General features: G+C 47.5%; 3 protein-coding genes, 1 long non-coding RNA gene and 2 other non-coding genes across 6 annotated transcripts; 2 read left to right on the top strand and 4 right to left on the bottom strand.

Moving 5' to 3' along the window:
* Nucleotides 1-666: 666 nt before the first annotated feature.
* TBL3 (transducin beta like 3) lies at nt 667-13,497 on the bottom strand. Its single transcript, XM_013953969.2, has 22 exons — nt 13,449-13,497; nt 13,195-13,246; nt 12,970-13,065; nt 12,621-12,668; nt 12,077-12,218; nt 11,483-11,567; nt 10,828-10,998; nt 10,434-10,509; nt 9,924-10,020; nt 9,239-9,444; nt 8,709-8,850; nt 8,171-8,229; nt 7,544-7,647; nt 6,717-6,867; nt 5,887-6,117; nt 5,035-5,105; nt 4,099-4,255; nt 3,630-3,688; nt 3,027-3,130; nt 2,133-2,204; nt 1,400-1,558; nt 667-1,023 (listed from the first exon to the last, which is right to left on the bottom strand). The coding sequence occupies exons 1-22, from the start codon at nt 13,493-13,495 to the stop codon at nt 911-913; spliced, it is 2,442 nt and encodes an 813-aa protein (XP_013809423.1). The 5' UTR covers nt 13,496-13,497; the 3' UTR covers nt 667-910.
* Nucleotides 13,498-13,816: 319 nt separating this feature from the next.
* On the bottom strand, nt 13,817-14,957 carry LOC136993493 (uncharacterized). The gene is made up of 2 exons (XR_010885823.1): nt 14,922-14,957; nt 13,817-14,522 (listed from the first exon to the last, which is right to left on the bottom strand). It is a non-coding gene; the product is annotated as an uncharacterized lncRNA (long non-coding RNA).
* Nucleotides 14,621-14,748, bottom strand: LOC136993522 (small nucleolar RNA ACA64). The gene has a single exon (XR_010885872.1). It is a non-coding gene; the product is annotated as a small nucleolar RNA ACA64 (small nucleolar RNA).
* A 440-nt stretch (nt 14,958-15,397) lies between the features above and the next one.
* On the top strand, nt 15,398-19,098 carry RPS2 (ribosomal protein S2). The gene is made up of 7 exons (XM_067306180.1): nt 15,398-15,556; nt 15,822-15,911; nt 16,389-16,496; nt 17,117-17,290; nt 17,373-17,532; nt 17,980-18,071; nt 18,975-19,098. Exons 1-7 carry the CDS (start codon nt 15,401-15,403, stop codon nt 19,053-19,055), a joined length of 861 nt encoding a protein of 286 aa, XP_067162281.1. The 5' UTR covers nt 15,398-15,400; the 3' UTR covers nt 19,056-19,098.
* Nucleotides 17,768-17,904, top strand: LOC136993520 (small nucleolar RNA SNORA64/SNORA10 family). The gene has a single exon (XR_010885870.1). It is a non-coding gene; the product is annotated as a small nucleolar RNA SNORA64/SNORA10 family (small nucleolar RNA).
* A 484-nt stretch (nt 19,099-19,582) lies between the features above and the next one.
* NDUFB10 (NADH:ubiquinone oxidoreductase subunit B10) lies at nt 19,583-21,684 on the bottom strand. The gene is made up of 4 exons (XM_067306181.1): nt 21,458-21,684; nt 20,746-20,884; nt 20,206-20,345; nt 19,583-19,813 (listed from the first exon to the last, which is right to left on the bottom strand). The coding sequence occupies exons 1-4, from the start codon at nt 21,603-21,605 to the stop codon at nt 19,713-19,715; spliced, it is 528 nt and encodes a 175-aa protein (XP_067162282.1). The 5' UTR covers nt 21,606-21,684; the 3' UTR covers nt 19,583-19,712.
* Between the last annotated feature and the right edge of the window lie 1,036 nt (nt 21,685-22,720).

The following is a 22,720-nucleotide window of genomic DNA, read 5'->3' as shown; positions in this document are numbered from 1 at the left end:
TTACGGGATAAGTTTTCTGGTCATGTTAATGAATAAAACGCCCTTGAAAGGGGGTTCTGATATTTACTGAAATTTATAGTAACTCCTACCCCTAAGCCCATTTGCTAAAACAATTAGAAAAATAGAAAAATCTAAGACTTCTATATAGATCCTGATCTTCTGATTTTAGTTAATCTTCCAGGTATCTGTGAGCTTTTCTGAAACAAGCATTTTGTGCATTGTTTTTGTATTTTTCTAGATTACATACATTTCTGTCTCTGAAATAAAAAAAAGAAAACACATGTAAACATGGAGGGGGACTGTTTGGTTTTTTTACACTTGAGCACAATTTTAATTCCCAAACTAAGAAATTTATCTCCCTCCTAGGTGCTAACCTTCCTGGGCAGGGTGAGAGACCTGCTTTGGGCCAGAGCACATTTTGCCCAAGCAAAAAAACTTGTCAATGCTTAGACACAAAACTAATCCATACGCGCTCCCGAGCTGGGCTTTGGGACATGATACAACACTGCCAGTAGTGTGCAGGGCTCCCACCTTATTACAGTGGATTGAAAGACGCAAAGAAAGGCTTGTTCAGAGCCAGGTTCTACCTTTTCTCCAAACTAACCACTGTTTTCCTGGCTCCTCCTGCAAGGTGCAGGATGCTGTATGGGAAGACAGACATCAAAATTCAGGGTGTTAAAATATAATGGGAAACCACAGCTTGAACAAAGGACTGACACCACCCCCCATATTAAACCCCAAAGAGTCCATAAAGAGATACTGGATTATTTAAATCTTTAAAACAAACTTAAAAAAAAAATTATAAAAAATACAAATATTCCAGTTGTCATGCATGGTGGGAGAGCTGGCCAAGGCAGGCCTCAGGTGGTTCAACTCTCTCCTCAGGAGAGGGCAACTGGAAGGAGAAGGGTCATAAAGTCACATCTTCCTCCTGGGATGCATCAGCCAGTCTCATGTTTTGCCACATGAAGTCAATGAACATGGAGGCCTGTAGTAATCGGCTCAGTCTCTGGAAATGGCGCTCTGCAGAGAAAGAAAACTAACGGTTGACACCACGGAAGGGGACGTTCACCACGTGAAGGGGGTGCAAAATTCTTCTGTTCAGACCAAGGCAAACTGGGAATATCCACAACATAGGAGGAGACCTCAGTCTCACAGACTGTGAAAAACTATTTGTCAGTGTTAGTAAAGCAGCCAGGAAGTGCTAATAATCACGTAGTGCCAGGATCAAGATAACAGAACTCACAGTGGTGTCAGAGCTCAAAGGAGCAGAGGGCAGCTGAGATCACGTACAACGAAGCACTAGGCACTTCATCACAGGCACCACCAGCTCTGAGCCCCCAGCAGACCCAACAGGCTGCCCCACCACCGACCTGAACGCTCCTCCAGCGTGACTCACCGGTGTAAGGCAGCAGGGACTCCACAGCAGTTTTAATGCCCGAGTACTGCAGGAGGCAATCTGGTGTTTCGTGCTTTAGGAGGGTTTCAATGACAGCTTGGGCCTCGTGGCAGTTCCGAGAGTTTGTATTCCACGTCACCAAGAACTTTAACACTGCCTCTAGGGAGGAAGGAGGCAATTGGTACACACTAGCTGTGCCGAGGGCGCTGGCACATTGCAGGGGAGGCCAGGTTGGAAAGCACTTCTCCTGTCTTAGGGAGCAGTGCAGCTCCCACGCAACATGACTAACGAGCCTGGAGAGGTCAAAGAGCTATCTGGAGAGCCCTCTCGTGAGCTGTCACAGGGATGTCCTAAACAAGGGGGTGGTAAGGTAGGGCAAGGCCCTTTGGGCAGACGTGACTGCAGGAAAGCAGATTTTGGGGTGTGGCAGGTATGACTTGGTGATTAGCTCAGTGCACTTGTCTCCCACTGCAGGACAGTCTCAGATGATGCAGTAAGAGCGCCAAGGGACGTGACCACCACAGAGGCTGATGAACTCAAACAAGCCCATAGCAGTTTCTGGGGCTTGTCATGAGTAGCACCATAACAAAGAAGATGGCCCTGGGCAGCAGTCCTGCTCAATGGTGGTGGGAGCTCACTGGTGAAAGACAAGTCTAGGGAGACTGTTAATTTTGGTTGAGAAAACAAGCCCCTCACTGAAAGGTTTTAGCATACAAATCATGTTGCAACAAACCTTTTTGATCCTTCCGCAGCCGAAGGATGTTCTCTTCCAAGCGCTTTCTCCCATCGATTTCCTTGAGGATGGCTGCAAAAGAGAGAAATGAAGAGGCAGGGAAAGAAAAAGAATTTCAGTTCAAGAGCAAGATCCATGCCCTCCTTCTGCACAGAGGATCCGGTAGGAAATAGCACGCAGTCCTGTCACAAGAGCCTGTGGACACAGAGAGAGGCCAACGCACTTCAGATACACAGGCACCTTCCCTTCTGGCTGTTCTAAACCCGCAAGCGCTTCAGTACGTGATCTGAACATCCCTCTGTCGGCACAGGCTTTCTCAGGCATAAGAGTGGCTCCCGACGTGCTGTTTAATCTGTCTGACCATGCACCAGAGGAGAGACAAAACTCCTGCCAGCTCACTGCATCTCTACGCAGAGCCTAGCTTGGGAGGAGCTAAAGCCACCACCCTGATACCCAGTGCTGCTGAGAGCCCTTCACACAGCAGCTGATTTTTTAAACGAGCCCCTGACTCCAGGCAAAGAGTCAAATAACAAGTAAACTTCTGTATAAATTCTGGGTGCAGGTTGCTACCCTGGGAATGAAAGCTGGCTTGACTGGTAACGCGAGACGAGACTTAGTGCTCCTCAGCAGTCAGCCGCGTCTGTCACACTCGGAGGAACAGTGACATCTGATGTCCCTGCTGTGATGGATTCCTTCTGAAACACACCCATGGTCTGAGAGCAGGGAGACTGTTTGTTATCAGGAGCACTAAGCATGGTTAGGAAGTGGGAGTGATATGAGAAAGGGAAAACAAAAGTTCTCAGACAGTTAGGCTTTGTAGTCTTCACCTACCTGGAAGAGATGTTCTGAAAGGCGAGAGGCAGAAAACGCCTTCAGAGCTCAACATGGACTCACCTTTGACCACCATCAACACCGTGTGTGGACGATCCAGAGAGATTGCCAATCCTAAAGCTTTGAGATATCTTTTCTCATGAAGCAGGTTAGAAAGCTCTTGTTCTCTGGAAAACAATTAGGGTCAAGAAAATGTCAGAAGAATATTTGGTTGGTGGAATAAAATGCTTTGCAGAAAGAAGATTTGGCAATAAAAACGTGAGGATGTTTAATGCCAGGAAGTTAATACCACTTTCCAATAAACACTTCAGTGCCCTCATTGTGTAGATAATTACCCTGGCACGTTCAAGGACTCCCTGAGCTATTCAGCGCTGGCTGATGCAGGAGAAAATGAATGATAATAGATTTCAGCAGTTTGACTTGGCTTATCTCAGCAGTACATAAACATGAAACTAATTATTGTCAAGCTGACAGTATTGCAGCAAGTCTTTACAGTAACTATAGATAAACTACAAGGTAGACGAAAAGACTACTGCAATTTGACACCATTGAAATAGCTAAATGACAGAATCCATAGATTAGAAGGAACTGGATGACTAAGTGTGGACAGTCTCTCTGGGCAGAATTTGCCTTTTCACAGCCCGCCACTATACAGGATCAACTTACTTCATAATCTGCTCTTCCTGTTTAGCTTGTGCCTCTTCCTGTTCAATTTCAGTGACATCCTTTAACAAACCAGAATACAATCATGTCAAATCTTGCTTTAATACAGATGAATTTTTGTTTAGCCATCAAATGATTAGAAGATTAGTTTTTGTAGAAAGATCTTCAGGTCAAATAATTGCTGAATCTATCAACTCACAACTTCCTTCCCAATGACCTTTAGAACACCAGTGCCTGGGCAGGCTGCTAAGGCCCGTCTGCTGTTTTGTTTACGACATTGTCCGGGTGTGGCCAAAAAAAGAATAGTAGAAATCAAGATATGCCTTACTGACCCAATTTCAAAGTGCAGGAAATGAGGGGAGTGCACGTGTCATGCTGGAACAGGGTTAGGGACAAACCACTGGGATCCTGATCTCTGCATTGCATTCTGATTACTAACTGAGAGAGGAAGCAGAAAGACTCCGTACTGTACCTTCCACAGCGTGATGCAGGAGTCACTGGACGCTGTCACAACCATGTCATCTTGCTTGTTAGAGTGAAGACCCCAGATTTTATCTTCATGACCATCTAATGTTTTCACACACTCATTTGTTTTAATTGTCCAGAGTTTTAAGAGACCATCAGAACCACTTTCGGAAGACAAAAAAAACAGAATTAACTCAGAGGATCGCTAGATAGACCCATCCTTGCTCTGCTCTGCCTCCAGTACTGGATAAACACTTCTCATTCCATCGCCTTCCAAACAGGAGCAAAATTAACCACGAAAGTCAAGAGAGCTTAAGAAACTCAAGCCATGTAGCTCTGTAGGCAGGGCCCAGCTTTAGAGGCTCTCCAACAGCAGAAAAAGGCACTATCTTATTAAAATTCACTCCAAACAAGATACACTTCCTTCCCAGTGTTACTAAGATTTCCTCAAGTGATTCCTTCTTGGAAAACCCTATTACTTACATATCACCATAAGCTCCGATATTCCAGTCTCTCCTATTTCAGCTTTTCTATAACGAAAGGCAGCACAGAGGACAAACTGAGGCCCAGAAAAGCTACATTATTTCCTGCTTCTAGCTAGAGGACCAACCCTTTGCAGGTACCAATTCCAATTCTTTAACGCTTGCTGCTTTTCCCTTGCTAAAGGCAGTAGGGTGAGATGCACCCTTAGCTCTGCCTAGCTACAGTATATGTCACTGGCTCAGCAATGTCAGTGGAGGTAACTAGAATCTGCAGCATAACTGGAGAACTAGAGGAAGATAAGTTAGTCTGTGCAAGAAGCTTAGCAGAGACATGGGATTTTCCTATCAGATTTTCTAAAATGAAATCCATTGCTCAAGACTCTGCTCTCTTGTTGCTTACATCATCTAAGTGATTTCCTTTCTGATTAGTTTTAACATCTTTCTTTAGCGTACTGACTTACCTGCTAAGCAGCTGTGTCCCCCGGCTTACAAAAATGACCTTCAGTACAGAGGCATCATGACCTTCAAAAGTCTGGAAAATGGGAAGTTCAAAAGAGTTGTTGCCAGGCTTTTCGAAGACAGCCCTCTCTAAGGGGATGAAATGTACTCCCACAGCCCTAATAGGTAACTTCCAATAAGCAGCCTCTGTTCTTGGGACTTTCTCTTACTGTAGGTTGAAAGGGCAGCAGAAAATGCCTTGTCCACATACCATTTTTTCAAAAGACCCATTTGCTTAAACTTGCTGCACAAGGTCAAATTGCAAGTGGTCTGAACAGCGAGACCAGCTGCCTAAGTCATCTTCTAAAAGGTTGATTCCCCTGACGCTGAATGAAGCACGCACTCAGAGGCACGTGAGGCAACACTGCCGGCAGAACGTGGCACAGAATAAGCAACTGCCTTCTCATTGCCTTAGCAAGATGCTGTGAGACTGCACAGATAATTCTTCTGTGAAGACTGAGCATCGAATAAACTGTGTTTTTCCTTCATGGCTACAGCTGTGCCAGGGAGAGCCAACCTTTCCAAAGCTGGAATATGCTTTTCCCCTACAATCAACCATGTTGCTCTTCAGTCAGCTAGAGAAGAAAGATCACTTAGGCATTGGGCAAATGCTTTTGTCTTGGAGCTTTCCAGGCAGCTCATGCATCCAAGATCCTGGAGAACAAGGCTATGCCTGGATGGCTATCCTTTCAGCATGACCACATGGCTCTATTTCATCTGCACTAACCAGCATATACCTTTCTGAAGCTGCCTTAATCAATCCTCATTTTATGCCAGGTTTTCCTAGAGCAAGGAGCAGCGTGAGTTCTCATTACCTTCAAACAGCTGAAGTCCTGAAGACCCCAAAGCTTCAGTGTCCCATCTGCTGAGGAGGTGGCCAAGATCTGATCCACTGGGGAAAACTGCACACACCAGATTCCACGCTTATGTCCAGTGAAGACACCCAACAAAGAGCAATCAGAACAGGACCACAGCTTGGCCAGCCGATCCTGTGAGCCTGTGGCAATGAGCTTGTCATTCGGAGAAACTGCCACGCTGTTTATATCCTGGAAAAGTCATACGAGTACAGAGTACAAAGCAGCTTAGGTCTTTCTGTTGTTATTGAGCATTAGTAAATTCAGTGTACAAAACAGGAGAGAAGGATTTAAGTGCCACTGTTTGCTCAGCTATCCTGACATCCTCAAATTGCTGGGCTTTTACCTGTTTTGGAGCTAACTCATGGGACGGCTCATTCCTGTTAAACTAGGAAACAGACACACTGCCAACCATATGATCGCCTCAGCATTAAAAAAAAAAGTCTTAACCAGGCTTGTTTTACTTTTGAGAAGAGGAAGAGAAAGCCTGCAGCCCATTGAGTGCAAGTGTGCACAGAGGAGAGAATTGTGAGGATCACAGAGGATAGCTGAAAAATGAAAACAAAAGACAGACAAACAAGTAGCTTCAGCTGGAATTCCCTGGTCTTCACCTTACAGGTCAGCCCCCAGTTTCCTTCCCTGAAGTGTCAGGGTTTTTCCATCACCCCCACTACTGTCTATCTCAACCAATCCTGAACTTCACTTGCACACTCCATGCTAACATTGCACACCCAGATTTACTAGAGATATTTCTATAGAAAAGTACATTTTCACATCTGGTGGAGCTCTACCTTGTCATGACCTCTCTCAGTCACTTGGGCATGAAGAGTTTCCGGACTGGAGATCAAGGCTGCTTTTGCTTTGGAAGTGAGGGATGCTGGGATATTCCAGACCTTGATTGTGCAGTCCTGGCTGCTGGTCACTACAAAGCTTTCTTTCAGTCTGGAAAATAAAAGTATAAGGAAGAGAAGTGTCAAGTGTAAGGAAGCAAAACTGGCTTCATCCATGGAGAAAAAGGGCCTTCTCTTCCTTCCCCTACCAGAACCTACACATGTTTGGTCACTCTGCTGGGATGTTAAACAGAGCACTCAAATGATTTTTCAAGCTCTCTTTCATTTTCCTGAAGCTCTTGTGATAGCCTCCAGCAATTCAGACATCAGTCAAGCGCACTGCTAGCTCTCTTCAGTTACATGCTCAGGTATACTGCAGCTCTTGAATAGGCAAGTTGGGCTTCAAAACTGCTGGGCAGCTTGAAGAAAGGAGAAGAGCTGACCAACAGACATGATATTCAAACAAGCACCTTCACATACACATTCTCTCCGTTCCCCCTCCCCTTTCTCTTCAATTCACTTGGGCTTTACCCATCGACTTATCCAGCTCCTGCTGTTCCTGAAGACAAACAGAAGTTATACTGACAGAGAAGTGCAAGGTCAACAATTTATGGACAATGTATGTCCAAAAAAATTTCCTTCAAACTCAAAGCACCATGACAAGCTGGCACCAGGAGCGATGAACAGCACGGTTCAGAGGCAGGCATTCACCAAAACATTCATCCTGAGGATCAGCAGAGCAGGCACGACTCATGCTTGCAAAGGTAACTCTGTCCAATCTTTATTACCTTGAGCAAGAGACAGCGCCCACCCCATGCGCGTGACCCAAGCCCTGGGCTACACAGATCACTTTTCTGTCTTTGTTCATCCGCCAGACTCGAAGGCTTTTATCCTGTAGTGGGAGAAGAGAAACTGCTGTGCTCTTCTGACAAGTGATCAGTCTCATGCATTTACCACATCCGCGAGCCTGGCTATTCACTGTTTTTTTAAGCCAGAACCTATGTCTGCATTCATCAGAGCATCTGAGGGCAGAAATGGCCAAGCAGGTTGCACTGCAGCTTGGAGGTTTACTTCTGAGTATATCGGGCCAGCTGGCACCTTTTCTTCCAGTACTTTATCTTGTCCACAGCTCCCCATCAATCTCTCACTAATGACATCTCTGAACTCCCATGCAGGAGCAAGAAATGCTTGGAGAATGAGGCACTTCCTTTCAGGCTATTAAAGTACAACCAATCATTTTCCCAGGGATAATGTTAAGGATAGTGGAAGAACCTTTTATCTTTGGGGGCATAACAGATAGGAATTTCCACCTGAACAAAAGCCCTTTCTGGATCACCAAAGACGAATAAGAAAACTACCCATAAAGACCACTAGAAATAAAAAGTTTCATTCAATGAAGGAAAAAGCGTCTATACCTTAGCACAGCTTACAAACATCAGGCCTTTTCTGAAGACATCCAAGGCAAGAATCGTTTCTAAACAGATGAAGAAGAAACAGCTGAATATAAAGCAATAGCGTAATCGGACAACAGAAACGCATGATTAACACGGAGTCTGCTGCTTACTGACTGGGGCACAGAGCTCTGAGAGACTTTGGAACATATCTGCATGCATTACAAAGTGACTGGCTGTTTATGGCATTGGTGTGAATGTGTCACCTGTAGCCACAAAACAGCCTTCAGAGCTAATGCTCACCTACCCACATCTTTAATTTAAATGGATCTCTGCTAGTAAAAGGAACTGAAATGACAGACCTGGAAAAGGAAAGCTAGTGTTTGCAAAATCAGGACAGCATGATTATATGCTTTCTCCATACCACTGCAAAAAACTGTTGTGATGCTGTTCCAGAGAACTCAGGGACTCCAGTCTCCATGTAACAGTTGTCAGAGAGAAGCTAGATACAGAAACACCTTCACATCTCCCTCCCACCCACAGCAGAGCTGCCCACACACACCTGTGTGGCCATAGAGGATCTGACAGTGTGATGTTGCTAGTTCAAACACCTTCAGCTGAGGGCTGTTGGTAGCCACAACAATGTGAGAATCAGCAGGCCCAAGGAACTTCACATCCAGAACCTCATCGTTGTAACCTGCAAACTGAGGATGTTGGAACAGTTTAACAGGGAGAAGTCAGCTGGTTAGAGAAAGTACCAAATGTCACCATGCTCAATGAGGATGCATTACTGTGACCTTTTGTTTGATACTGCACAAAAAAGTTTTATTAGACATAAGCTGGAGCACAGAAGGACTAGGCTAGGCCTATTCTGTGCTTTTCTTTTGCCTATGTTTGCTTCTGTACAATATTCCTTCAAACAACCCCACCAGTGAAACTGGCTTTACGGCTTGTAAACATATATGGGAAGCAAGAAACAGATCAAGGACAGGTAGGAGAAGAGGGAAGCCCTGGACAAAGCTGTCACCAGAAACAGAGCTGATCCTAAAATGTGGATAAAGGAACAGGAAAAGGTAGACCGAAGATTGTTACCTGCTTCCTGAGCTGGAGAGTTTGAGCATCATATAAAACAATGTTGTGCTCCATGGACACTGTGACAACCTCATTCCTCCCAGGCACAAGCATGCAGTGGGTGAGACTGCGCTCGCTGGCCTCCTCCTCGGATTCCACAGGCTCAAAGGGCGCAGCCTGGGTAAATACGCAGGCAGCAGTGGCAACTTCCCAGATTTTCAGGATGCCTAACACAAATGATGATATAAATTATCAATTGGAGCCACTGTTTTTGACAATGATCATCCAAGTAATATCACAACAAACCCTGGCCTCATCTACTGAAGAAAAGCTACACAGCTTTAAGGCAAGACAGTTAACTGGTCCAATTACAGTGGTGTGAAGGGTCACAAGGATTTTCTTCTTTGGTCTAAATCAAACTTTTCTGTTCAATTTAAGTCAATCACAGCACAAACAGCATGTCCAGCTGCAAACTGTGACAAAACATACATAGCTAAATCAAGACTACACAGCGTGCCTGAGCAATCTCTTCATCCACTACTGTCAGAGGAATTCAGGAGAAGGCTCTGCTCTATGGCCCTCAAGAGTTCAGACCAAGGCTTCTGCCGCACAAAGAACACACATCCCAGCAGTAATGGCAACGCAGGCCTAAAGCATGGTCCTTCTTCAGTCTCTAAATTGGGCAAGGACATGGCACAACACCCACCTTTGCTGCCAGCTGTGAGAAAGTGCAACCCTTGGTTCTTCACACCCAGCTGAGAGAACTCTCCTTTTTCAGGTAACAGAACAGCAGCTTCCACGCTCTGCAAAAGAATTGGCCAAGCTCTGGCTGAGACTTGAGGGACTGGAGTCCTGTTTCAACAGGCGCACACACAACATACTCCACTGCCCCGGATGGCATGGCTATGTAGGAAAGGCAAGCAGATACAACACAAGAACAAAGTTTTCTCATGACTGTCCTTCCTTCCGTCTCCAGCACTGGGAAAGCAAAGGCAGTGGCAGCACGTATTTTCTCATGCTCCCCAGAAACAACTCCGCTAAGCAAGGAGAGAATGAAAATAAACAGCTTTGGAACAGAGTTTAATGACTTCTGTGAAGTACAAGGGAGACTCTAAGCCTCATTTCACAATATATAGAAACTTAAAGAGAAGCTCATGAGAAGAGTGACCTAGAAACTACAAAGGATCTCAAAGGAATAAATGAAATGTGATTTCACCTCATAGACAGGGATGGTTCGTTTAGTTTCTCCGGTTTTCAGGTTCCACACCATACAGATTTTATCACGGCCAGAACTGCAAGTTAAAAGAGTTTCAATGTTAAAACCATTCACCTCAGGCTCTGAGTGCAATTTTGAAAGGAGTTCAACACCCTTCTGAAGAGGCCCATAACAAAAGAAGACACCAGCCTTCCACGTGGTGGCGTAGTACTGTCACCAGAAACACAAGTGCTGAGACCCCAGTCACTTGCTTATACTGACATGCTGGGATTGAGCACCTTCAGCAATCTTTCCCCTCAAAGGACAAACTTCCCAAGACATCCCAGAAATGTCCTGTCTCTGGCAGGAGGCAGGGTGAATGGGACAGAAAAGCAAAGCCTCTACAAGTTTTTACCTGATGAGTGTATTTCTATCTGCAGCAAAAGCCAGGGAGGTGACAGCACTGAAATGGCCACTCAACACAGCAACACACTTGCTGGACTTCAGGTCCCAGATTCGGATTTTGTAGTCCATTGAGGAGGAGAAAAGTTGCAGACGTGAAATATCAGGGTGGAACTCAACAAGGCTAGACAGAGAGAGACAAAGAGGGATTTGAATAGGGTAGGAATAAGCTATCTGGCATCCCCTCAGCTTTAGCCCAATATTTAAATATATATTCTACACATAGAATGTGACAGATCAATCGACCCAAATTTATACTAGGACTCCCTTTGTAAGACTTCATTTATTCCTCTTCCACCCACCAGGGAAACTTTCAACTCTTCTTTGCTAGTCTTACACTTTCTTGAAGTACATCAGTTACCAAGCACAGATATTCTACTTGGATCCCAAGAAACTTCTTGATCAAATTGTTTTCTCTCTAAGCTAAAGTCAGTTTTAGCCCTGCTCCTTTGCCTCAAAAAGCAGGAAACAGGAGAGCCTGGGACATGCTCTGAATGGTGCTTTACATTCCATTAACTCAAGACATCCACATCAGTCCTAGCGTTCAGGCATCACACTAACAAACACCAGCAGAATGGAAATGACTGATAAATATGACTTGTCCTTACTGTACAACTCCTGAAGATCCTTTTAGGTTGTGTGTGCAGTACTGTTTGATCATATCCCAGATCTTAATGGTGCTGTCACAGCCACCTTGGAAAAGAAGGGTATAAAAGAATGAGCTATGAAAAGGAGAAACACAAATCGCCCAACATATCAGCAATTGCAAAATTTCACAGATTACAAAAGCAGCAGAGAGCAAAATGAAACCAGCAACAACCATCAACACCAAGAGGAGCTCAAGGACTACTTTACGCTTTCAGAGCAATGAGCAAAACCTGACTGCTCACAGCAAGAAACTGAAGCACAGTTAAGTTACATGTCCTGCCTGCCCTCCTCCATCTCCAAAGAGTCCCAGTTCTACACTGGGATAACTGGGCCACACTGCTTTGTAGATTCCTTATACTTATTCACATTTAATTAAGTAATATATCTTAGGCAGAACATTGTAAGCATCCTCGTTAAAAGAGAGATCTTGATAGACTACCTAGGCAAAATCTCTTCTGATTTTGTCTGAATTCAAGAGATCACTAAATCACACTGTGTCAAGCTGGGCTAAATTATTCAAATTATGCAAAAGTGACAAGGAAATAGGACCACACCTGTGGCTAACAACGTTGAAGTGGAGTCAAAGGCCATGCTAGCTATTGGTGCTACATGCACTGCTTTCCACGTGCGAACACACTTGTTCTCTCGCCAGTTCCACTGCTTCAGCAACAGGGCTCGGCTTCCTGTCACAAGGATCTATCCAAAAGCAACACAAAGGAAGATTAACTATTAAGTAGATTATCTGCAGCACATCAGCATGCACATGGATACATGAAAGGAGCCAGAAATAATGCTGGACATAAACGCAACATCAACTAATGCACTCTCTACACATACACACAAAATAGATTAAATTGCACTTCTGTCCCTGGATCAGTCCCTTATCTTCAGTTGTAAATAAATGTAAAGGTAGGGATCATTGCCATGTCTGATTTCAACCCGGACTGGAAGTCAGATGGAAGCACCTGATGACACTATACAGAGATCTCTGGAAACGGACAGTGCTTTCAGACACTCGCAGGCAGACAGTGCTCACCAGCTTTACCAGGAGGCCCGACAGCAGTAAAAAGAAAAACAAACCGCAAAGCAAATACATACCTCATCATCAGGGCTAAGAACAAAGGAAGTAATATCCTCTTGATCATCCTATAAAATTGGAAGGAAAAGACAGTTAAATCCTCTGTTCGATGCTTCTGAGGGTTCTCAGAACTACATGCATGTTTTCTGCATGCTTCCATCGACACCGAGCACATCTAACAGCTCTCCAGTAGTGCTTACAGAGAACCCCAATAACATAACTGTCTGGATTCAGATACATTTCTCATCTTCCCATCTAATTTTCACTCAAGGGCTTCAGAAGAACAGCTGACAATAAAGGTAAAATACCCTTGGAGGCTTCAAAAACATCCAAGAGTTTCCAAAGTCATCATACATTGGAACTTCTCACCTGTTCGAGGCTGTGAAGAAGAGCCCCCGTTTCTATATCAATTATATTCAGCTTGATCCCGCAGGGGCAAAACATGAATTTTCCATCTCGGTTTACCTGAAGGGAAGAGAAGGGAAACCAGAAGCATTTACAGAACCAGAGAGATGACATGTTTTTGAACAGGCACATCGCTGTTTTAGCTTTCCTCTCTCAAGACTTCGATAGAAGGAAAGTCTCTCTTCCTACCTGAACTCGTCCTCCTTTGTAGAAAGGCTCCATTTTCCGCGATACAGCATAGCTGAAAGGAAAAACAAGCAACGCGCCGCGACAGGTCAGATGAAGCCGCTCCCGCACGCCAAACCCGCCGGCTGGGGAAGGGGCCGCCGGCCGCCCCGGGCCCCGCGGCGGGCTCCTCGCCCCAGCCCCGGGTGATCCGCCTCCCCCCCGGCCCCGGGAGGCTCCCGCCGCCCCGGGAGGGTCCGTCTCCCCCCCGCCCTCACTTGCTCTTGAAGCGCACGGTACTGCTGGCAGCCCCAGCCGCCGCCATGTTCCCCGCCTCGCGTGCTGGCCGCTTCCGGCGCTCCCCGTTGCCATGGAGAAGGGCGGAACTTCCGGCGCTCGCAAGTGACGCGCGAGGCCACGCGGGGGACGGGAGGCGGCCGCCATCTTTGGCGCGGCCCCGTGCCCGTCCCGCCGCCCCGCTCCCGGCCCAGCTGTATAGCTGATGCGCAAGTGCCACTTGGAACAGCAGCAGCTCTCAATACACCGTTTCTCAGTGCTTTAAAGCAAGCAGTTTTCCAGCAAAGAAAAGCAGGAAGGTGGCTTTTCTTCAGACTACATAGAAACTCCAAAGAAAGACTTCAAGAGCAAGTTTTCACATAATTATTTTATTGCATATAAATACATACAGCTCCTTTGGTACACACACAGACTTCCTTAAACACCCTGAAATGTTTCAAAAGATGTCCCAGCCATTCATACACTATCATCTTCTGACTATAGAGGCTTCTTTCTGACCTTCCTATAAAACCTCTTGCTACAAGGCAAAAATCAAATCCTGCCAACAGCTCAGAGTTTGCCTGACACATTGATCATGACCCCTCACCTTTTAATTAAGGAAGGCACTTTAGATAACCTCATTTAGAAGTACCAGGGCTAGATAACACTCAGGCTCCATCAGGAGGAACAACAGCCTTTCAACAGTCAACAGAATACTCCTCACTGAGCACTTGGGCATCACAGGAATACAGGCAGCCTTATCATTTTAGGGTACTTTCACAATTTTGCACTTTACATTATCCACCGTTATAGTCTTCCCTTTGTTTTGTAAGGCTCATTTCCACAGGAACACCAAAAAAAGAAAAAACCAACAATCATAAGGAAGAGGTAAGGTAACCGCATGGTGCCACATGCTGCAGGCTGTGCAGCTCTTACTCAGTAGGGCAGGACTAAGCACAATCTACAGCCTATGTGGATGAGCCCTATGTCCAACACAGCCAGCGCACAGGCTCATTGCCGGCTGTCCTTCGGGGACGCTCAGCACTCCAGGGTCAGGTCTCAGGCCGCCACAGCTCCTGCAGGAAAAGGAAAAAGGCAGCCCTCAAACAGCCGTTACCACAGCGAGAGCGAATCCCCGAAGCCCGCTCACCCCCGCAGTGCTCTCAGTAAGAGCAGTTATGGGAACATGGGTTTCACTCCCCACACACCAGTATCGTGGGCAATAAGCTTAATGCTCCCTATGCTGTGGGCACAGTTATCTCACCAGGGGCCACAGGAGGCCAGCGGTGACTTTCAGACCGTGCCCGGCACAGGCGGCCAACGCGACCCGCAAACCGCGTTCCCAGGCCCGCCCCTCACCGCGACACCAAGAGCCCCAGGGTCACAGAAGAATTTTAACAGCAGCCCCATCACAGAAAAAAGTACAAATCCCACCACGCTCCCCTCACCAGCTCAACCCCCCACCTCATCCGCACCTCGCATGGTCCCTTACTGTGCGTCGCGTGCCTGAGCGCCCCTTATATAGGCCCCGCCACGCATGCGCGAGTCCTGCGCATGCGCATGTCTCAGGGCGAGTCTGCCAACCCCGCACCCTGTATAAGGAGGCGGTCGAGCGCGTCCCGCACCTCTCGTGTATTTCTCATTCAGCGCGCGGGGCTCGTCCCGCTGGGCGGTGCCCTCGCGAGATTTCCGGGTATAAATAGCAGGCAGGGGGAGTGTGCGGCCTTCTACTCTCAGAGAACACGTAAGTGGCGCGGCGCGGGATGGCGGCGGGTGCGGCGCGGCCGCCTCATCCGCGCCCATCGCGGCCGCTGTCGGCGCGGGGCGTCCCGCACCCGCCTGGGCCGGCGCGGCCGAGGCCATTCCGCCGCGCCGCGGGGCCATTTCCCGCCGGGGGGCGGCGGGAGGAGCGATGCCTCGGCTAACGCGGGCGGCCTCTTCTCTACTCTAGCAAATGGCGGACGACGCCGGTGCTGCGGGAGGTGCAGGAGCCGCCCGAGGGGGCTTCCGCGGCGGCTTCGGGACCGGGCTGCGGGGCCGCGGGCGCGGCCGCGGCAGGGGCCGTGGGAGAGGCCGCGGAGCCCGCGGAGGCAAGGCTGAAGACAAGGAAGTAAGTCCGGGGGTAGGGGCCGGGGGGCCGGGGCAGGACGGGGCTGCCGCGCTGGGCGAGGGCCGTCGCGGGCGGCAGGGTGCTGTGGCAGAGCTGGCCGCTGGTCACGCTGATAAAGCTCTGCGGGAGGCAGTGCGTGTTTACCTTCCTACAGAGACCATAAGGAAAGCTAGATGCGCAAGGGAGCCCGGATAGGGCAGCTCCCGTGGGGGGCTGGGAGCTGGTGGTGCTGAAGATGACCCTTGTCAGCTAATTTCTTTCCTAGTGGGTTCCTGTCACCAAACTTGGTCGCCTGGTTAAGGACATGAAGATCAAGTCTCTTGAGGAGATCTATCTTTTCTCACTTCCAATCAAGGTAAGCTTGTGTGAATGGTTAGAGTCAGCACCTAATGCACAATGAAAATTTAATCTGAACTGTAAAGTTAGCAGTAGCTGCTGCATTTGCTGATTGGGAAGTTCAGGTTAAGTCTGTTATAGTTCAAGATTTAAAGCAGTAGAAGTTAAGGAGCAATATGTTCAGTTGGAATAAAGCATAGTGTGATTTACATGCTACAGTCTGCCTCATGTTGAGATACTAGCAAAATGAACAGGTTTTTCTGTAACAGTTCTGCTCAGTATTAGCAGGGAAAAATGAAAATTCAGCTTGCTATATTGGACTGCCTAACAAGCTAGAATAATTTTATGCCTATGAAGTTTTGTTTATTTTTATGCTAATTACTTAAAATACTTGTGTACAGGATTGTTGAACTTAAATTGCAGGAGCCTTGCTAGCTATATCTGGTTTAACTGAGAAGTGCAGCTTTGTGACTGATAAAATGACTGAATCTTGTAGGAATCAGAAATCATTGATTTCTTCTTGGGGTCTTCTCTGAAAGATGAGGTTTTGAAGATCATGCCTGTCCAGAAACAGACTCGTGCTGGTCAACGTACCAGGTTTAAGGTAACCTTTTTGTTTTATTTCCTGTTGTGTTTATTGGAAACTTCACATGCTTTGACTGCTGCTTTTTTGATGTCATACTACTAAATTAGTTTAGATAATCTTTATATTCTTCTGTAGTTTATAACAGATGCTCAGATATGTAGATCAGTTCATATAACTCATAAAATTGTTTTAATTTAAAACCTCTAGTAATGTTGTTAAATGTTGTTGCAGGCTGCCCTAGCACAATTTCAAGTTGTATTTGTGCAGTGATGCTGGCTTTCTCAGGGGCTGTGGTGGATAGAGAATTCTTAGATGTAGAGAGGGAATGCTGTTTAAAAGTTACTGAGACTTTTGACCACTATGAGGCTGTAGCAGGGATTTGAAACCCGGTTTTGTAGCCTTAGCTGTCTTTGACTTAAGGACAAGAGTTGAGGAGGGAAAATGGGCTGTTTGGACTGTGTGCTCCACTGTGTAAATTTTAGGGTTAGGACTTGTTTTAATATGTACTTGCTTATAGTGAGCTGTGAGTGTTACTGGTGAGCATGTGCTTGGGTTAATCCTTAGCGAGAGCCTGATGGATTGTTTTTGAGAGAATGCTCCAGCAGAGCCACTGCTGAAAGCTTTTCTTTTAATCTTAGGCCTTTGTTGCTATTGGAGACTACAATGGCCATGTTGGTCTTGGTGTCAAATGCTCCAAAGAAGTTGCCACTGCTATTCGTGGGGCAATCATTTTGGCTAAATTGTCCATTGTACCGGTACGGCGAGGCTACTGGGGGAACAAGATTGGCAAGCCCCATACTGTACCTTGCAAGGTAAGAATGACTTGCTGTGGTGTGTTTCAGTGATTCATGCTTCACTGTGTTTTGAGAATTGTAACCTGTTCTCTCTGCGCAGGTTACTGGTCGGTGTGGATCTGTCCTGGTGCGTCTGATTCCAGCCCCCCGTGGTACAGGAATTGTATCTGCCCCTGTTCCCAAGAAACTGCTGATGATGGCTGGTATTGATGACTGCTACACTTCAGCCAGGGGCTGTACTGCCACGCTGGGCAACTTTGGTAAGTTTTAGGCTTTTCCACTGTAGCCTAGCTGTGTTGCCATTTTCCTGTCATTGACAGGAACATGACACAACAATTTTCATAGTACTACTTAGCCTGTGCTTTTAGCATTCAAACAGGAATCAGAACTGCTTCTGATACTCTTTACAATGCAGGCGAGTCCTGCTGAGGTTATTCTGAAGATATGAAAATGTTAATTATAAGAAATTGTTTCTTTATATATTCATTGATTAAAAATCTCCCAAATCTGCGCGGTTACACTTGGTTGAAGTAGTGTAATTGTCGTAAACGGAGAGAAAGAAACTTGAGTTCTGTATGTATAGCAGAGAGACCTTGTTATGGTCTCCCTGTTTCATCTTAAATTCTACATTTTTGGAGCTCTATATGTTGGTACAACAGAGCTGGTTTCTTTAAGGGTAATCTGTAATGTTTGTCTTCTGTCAATAGCTAAAGCCACCTTTGATGCCATCTCCAAGACTTACAGCTATCTGACCCCTGATCTCTGGAAAGAGACTGTGTTCACCAAGTCTCCTTACCAGGTAAGAGTATAAAACATCTCCATTCACAGCTCAAATTTTACCTTCTCTACCCTGTCAAATTCAGAAGTTTGCACCTTTTGACCCCAAAGACTTTGTAATTTATTAATAATGGGAGAGTAGAGTTGCAGTAAAAGCTGACTGCAAGGTAGGGATCCTAGCATGTGATTTTTCAGTGGGATGGCTGTGCTGGTAACTGCCTGTGTTCATGTTCCTTTATTAGGCAAACAGGAGCCCAGTTCTGTTTCTAAGCTCCAAAATGCAGACTAGCCCTATTAGAAATACTTGAGGCTAAATGTACCTCACAAAATGTAAAACTACTTGTGCCTGCTCCTAGCCCTGTAATTGTCTCCTGGATTGTTCGGAGGGTGGTTTTGAGTTTGCCTTAGTTGCTTGCCTATACATGGAGTTCTGTTTAGCTGCTAACTTGGTTGACAAAAGCTAGTCTCTGTTCCTGCGCAGGTGAGCACCAGGGTGATCATAAGCTGAATTAGATTTTTTCCTCAGGAAAGCTAAATGGAATCAGGCTTGTACAGCCAGGCCTGTTGGTTTCCTAGTGCTAACAGTATCTATTAGCCCTTGAACTGGAGGCACAGCACCTTCTTCCTGGTGACTTTGTCCTTCCATCTGAATTCCCTAGCCAGCAGGAGCTCAGTATGATGAGTTGTTATTCATCAGTTTAAGACCAGATAGTATTTTGTGGTTATTTGGTATGTTTTGAATAGTACTTGAAAATGACACTTCATAAACAAAGGAGAAGATAGGAAGAGGAAGGCTTTGAAGGATTAAGCAGAAATAAGCTGTATCTGAATGCTTCCCCCACCTTGCTGAAAGGGGATCCACTGCTGAGAAAGCTGTGACAGTAGTTTAAGAAAACAAAATGCTGCATTTCTATTTTTTTTGCAGGAGTTCACTGATCATCTGGCTAAGACCCACACCAGAGTCTCAGTGCAGAGAACCCAAGCAGCTGCTGTGGCAACTACTTAAGTGGTTTTTGTACAAGACAATAAAGGGATCAGTGAACAAGAAATTGTGATTGGATTGATTGGTATGTTTAATGCAGGCAGATTAAATCTGTGCTGGTGATTTGAGTAGGTTCAAGTCCATGTGCCAGAGCTTGAACATCTGTTGAGCGAAACAACATTGTAACTAGTCCTTGCGTTAATCATGCATTAATCCTACATGAGTTCCAGAACCAGCTCTGGAGAGAAACAAATGTAATACTTGCCTTTATTCTGTCCTTCTACAGCATGTAATCTTTACACTAACTCAGGGAATTCCCTACTAGGACCAGGAGAGAATACTGCTCTGGATCCAGCAGTGTAGTGTTTGCCTTGGTTCATGGGGGTAGGGGAGAGGTCCAGGGGAGAAATTAATGCAGTCAGTTCCTGAATTTAGGGGCTGACCTTTCAGAGTATGGTAAAAGCCTGCTGGAATTCAAGGATGAGCACAGGCATGAAAAAAAAAAATTGTACAAGCTTTTGCAGAACTGCACCTCAAAGAATGACTCCAGATTTTAGTGGTATGGCAGATGTCTGGGTTGCAAGTTTATTGTACAGGTCAACAACATCACAGTTCAAAGATGCACCATGCATTATTGGGTTCATGCACCACTGACAAGTGCTAACTATTTTGTACTCGGATCTACTGATCTGCATTTTCTTGTGCCTTCCTTTCTTCTATCATCCTGTGCTTCTGCTTCATCAAACACGTCCTTGCATTTCCATGGGCACCAAGATCGCCATCTAAAAAGGAAGGAAATCAAGCAAACCTCCTCTAAGAGTTACCCCCCAGTAGCTATAAAAAAACCCTCTATTCAGTGTGAAGTCTGGCAGCTTGACTTAAAACCACTGCTTGGGGCATGGTGCAAGCTGCAGTGTGAAGGCAGAGATGTGCACGGACCTCTGACTGCTCCAGGGGGCAGCAAGAGTGCCAGAACTGTTCCGTGCTGCTTTCACATCCCCCACCCAGGCCCAGCAGTTTCAATGTACCTGAACAGAAAACCAAGCCCAGGTGTTTGCTGCATTTGTCAAGAGAATTTCAACACAAAGATGGGGAATCTTAATTTTGAATCCTTCTTTCCCTGAGTGCTGTTACAACCACAGCATGAGAGCAGAGAGGCTGTTGCTGTACTCACATTTGTCCTGATAGGCTTTGGTGACTTGCACCAGCTGCTCCATCTCCTTTGCACAGTTCTGGAACTGATTGGGTCCTTCCCTCTGCTGGCATGCAGCAAACCTTTCCCGGACGATCGCCACAATTTCCTGATCCACCATCCTGTGGGAAAGTTGAGTATAACTGCAACCACAGCCCACTGTTTGCAGCAGAGCTGAATAAAGGGACCACAAAACAATATGGAAGTTCAGCTCTGGGTTTTACAGCATCCTGGTCGGCTTGTCCTGCAGCAGTGTGGTCAGGACTTGGCGCTGCAGGGGGATGTGTCCTAACACAGCTCTGCTCCCAGCTCAGGTGTGCTGCAGGAGATGGCAGGTCTGTGTGAGCACCAGTGTTCTGCAAGGGAGTGGGAGCTGCTTTTAAGTGGATTTGGCAAACCTTCCCCATCCCCTGCTGCCTCAACACCCCAAAAGTGTGCACCAAACCCCAAGAAAATGCTATGAATTCAAGCTGATGACTACTGCACTGCTTAGTGCTGTCAGGTTGGAGCTCTGTGACCTACCTGTCCCTCCTCCACTGTGCTTCGGCCTCAAAGAAGCAGAGGTAGTCGCCCTCCATGCACTCGCTCAGGTCGGGCACACGGCGAAACTTCTGGTGGTAATAGTAGAATTTGTTCTTGGCGTGCTGGCGCTCGATCCACTCTGCAACGACCAGCACTGTGGTCAGGCACCCCAGGCCCAGCGAGACGTGGGGCCGCTCCAGAGTGGGCTGCAGCCTCGCTGTACTCCCCAGCTACCCCCTTTGTGCGGAGTCCATGCGTGTGTGTGTCCATGTCCCTGTGTCTGTATCCATGCCTGTGTTCCTGTGTGTTCCCCTCCCTGTCCATGCCCGTGGCCTTTTGTGTCCCACATTCCTGCATCTGTCTCAGTGTCTGTCCTTGTGTGTGTGTCCCATGACCCTGTGTGTCTCTGTGTCCATGTCCCTATGTGTCAGTCCTGGTGTGTGCCATGTCCCTGTGTGTCTGTCTCAGTGTCCAGGTCTGTGTCCTTATGTGTTTGTGTCCCATGTCCCTGCGTGTCTGTCTGCCCGTGTCCTTGCGTGTTTGTCCCGTGTCCCTGTGCGTCCGCCTCGGTGCCTGTGCCCCCTGTCCCCGCGCATCTCGGTGCCCGTGTCGCGTGTCCCCATCCCCGTGTCCCCGTGCCGGTGCCCGGCTCCCCGGGGAGCGGCGCTCGTGAGGCGCGCGGGAGGCGGGAGCGGGCCCGGCCCGCCGGTACCTCGGAAGAAGGTGACGGGCCGGTCAAAGACATAGCTGAAAGCGGCCTGGAAGATGTGGACCGGGTTGGGCAGCGACGTGCTCTTCTCCGGGACGGGGGTGCGGGTCGGCGGCGCCTTGTACACCTCCCAGTCCCTGTCCTCCGGCATGGCGGCGGCGGCGGCGCCCCAGCCCGCGCGGGCGGCGCGGACGCGGGGAAGATGGCGGCGCCCCACACAACCCTCAGCGGCGGCGGCGCCGAGGTCAGGGGGCGCCGCTCTGCGCATGCTCGGGGCGGGCACGCCGCTAGTGCGCACGCGCGCGGATCCCGGTGCATCTTGGGAATCGTAGTTCCAAGCCCCCCGGTGTCCTACGGGAGCCCGGTGGTGACCCAGCGGTTAAGGGAAATGGCGGCGGTGGCGCTACCCCGGGCGCCTGTCAGGGCTTCCCCGTTCTTGCTCCGCACAGGGCGCGGGGAAGCTCAGGGCGCAGCTGAGCTTCAGCTAGCTTTGGGGCAGAGCCAGCGCTCGGCCCGGCGAGGAAAGCCCTCCTAACGGCCCGCTAGGCCTCACCGGCGGCCCCTTTCCTCTGCCGTGGCGCCCCGGGCCCGGGCGGGGCCTGCGCGGCTCTGGCCTTGCAGCTGCGGGGAGGCGGCTGGGCGGCGAGGGAGCTGCCAGCCGGTGTTAGCACGAGTCAGGAGCTTGAATATTCACGTGTTCTGATTTTCAGAGCCAAGAAACCGCAATGTATCAAAGCAAGTAAGTAGATTATTAAAATTACAGTTTACTGGCAATTTTTAATCCTCTACTCGTGAGATATTTGTAACCTGTAATTGCCTGCAATCACAACAGCCGCTCCATTCAATGCACCCTTACATCCTCTCCGGTCCCCTAAAGAGCACCCGCAGAAATGCCGCTACTGCTGTGAAAGCCAGTGTCAGCGTTTTTCAGTGAAAGGGCTAGAGAAGGAGCAAAGCTCCTCCTCACAGTGAGATCTGTTGCCTTGATCTCTTTTCCAGGCAGAATCACAAAGCCTTTATTGTCTGGGCTGACATGGGGAGTTTTCTTCTATTTTTTTATCCGTGAGCAGACTGTTGGATACAGTAAGTTTGGCTACTCATGTGCCTAGTGTGAGCGTTCACAGCTTTTGTTGTGTTGTCTTGCAGTTAGGAAGCTATTGCAATTGATTCCATTTCTGTCCAACTTGTTTAGGAGGGAGAGGAGTAAACTGAGACACCAGCGATTGACCTTTATCACATCACAACTGTTGTTAGCGCCGAACCTGC

Source organism: Apteryx mantelli, chromosome 16 (genome assembly GCF_036417845.1).
Source record: "Apteryx mantelli isolate bAptMan1 chromosome 16, bAptMan1.hap1, whole genome shotgun sequence".
Lineage (NCBI taxonomy): Eukaryota > Metazoa > Chordata > Aves > Apterygiformes > Apterygidae > Apteryx > Apteryx mantelli.
Note: the sequence above shows the minus strand (reverse complement) of the source record. Positions and strands in the feature narration are given on the sequence as shown.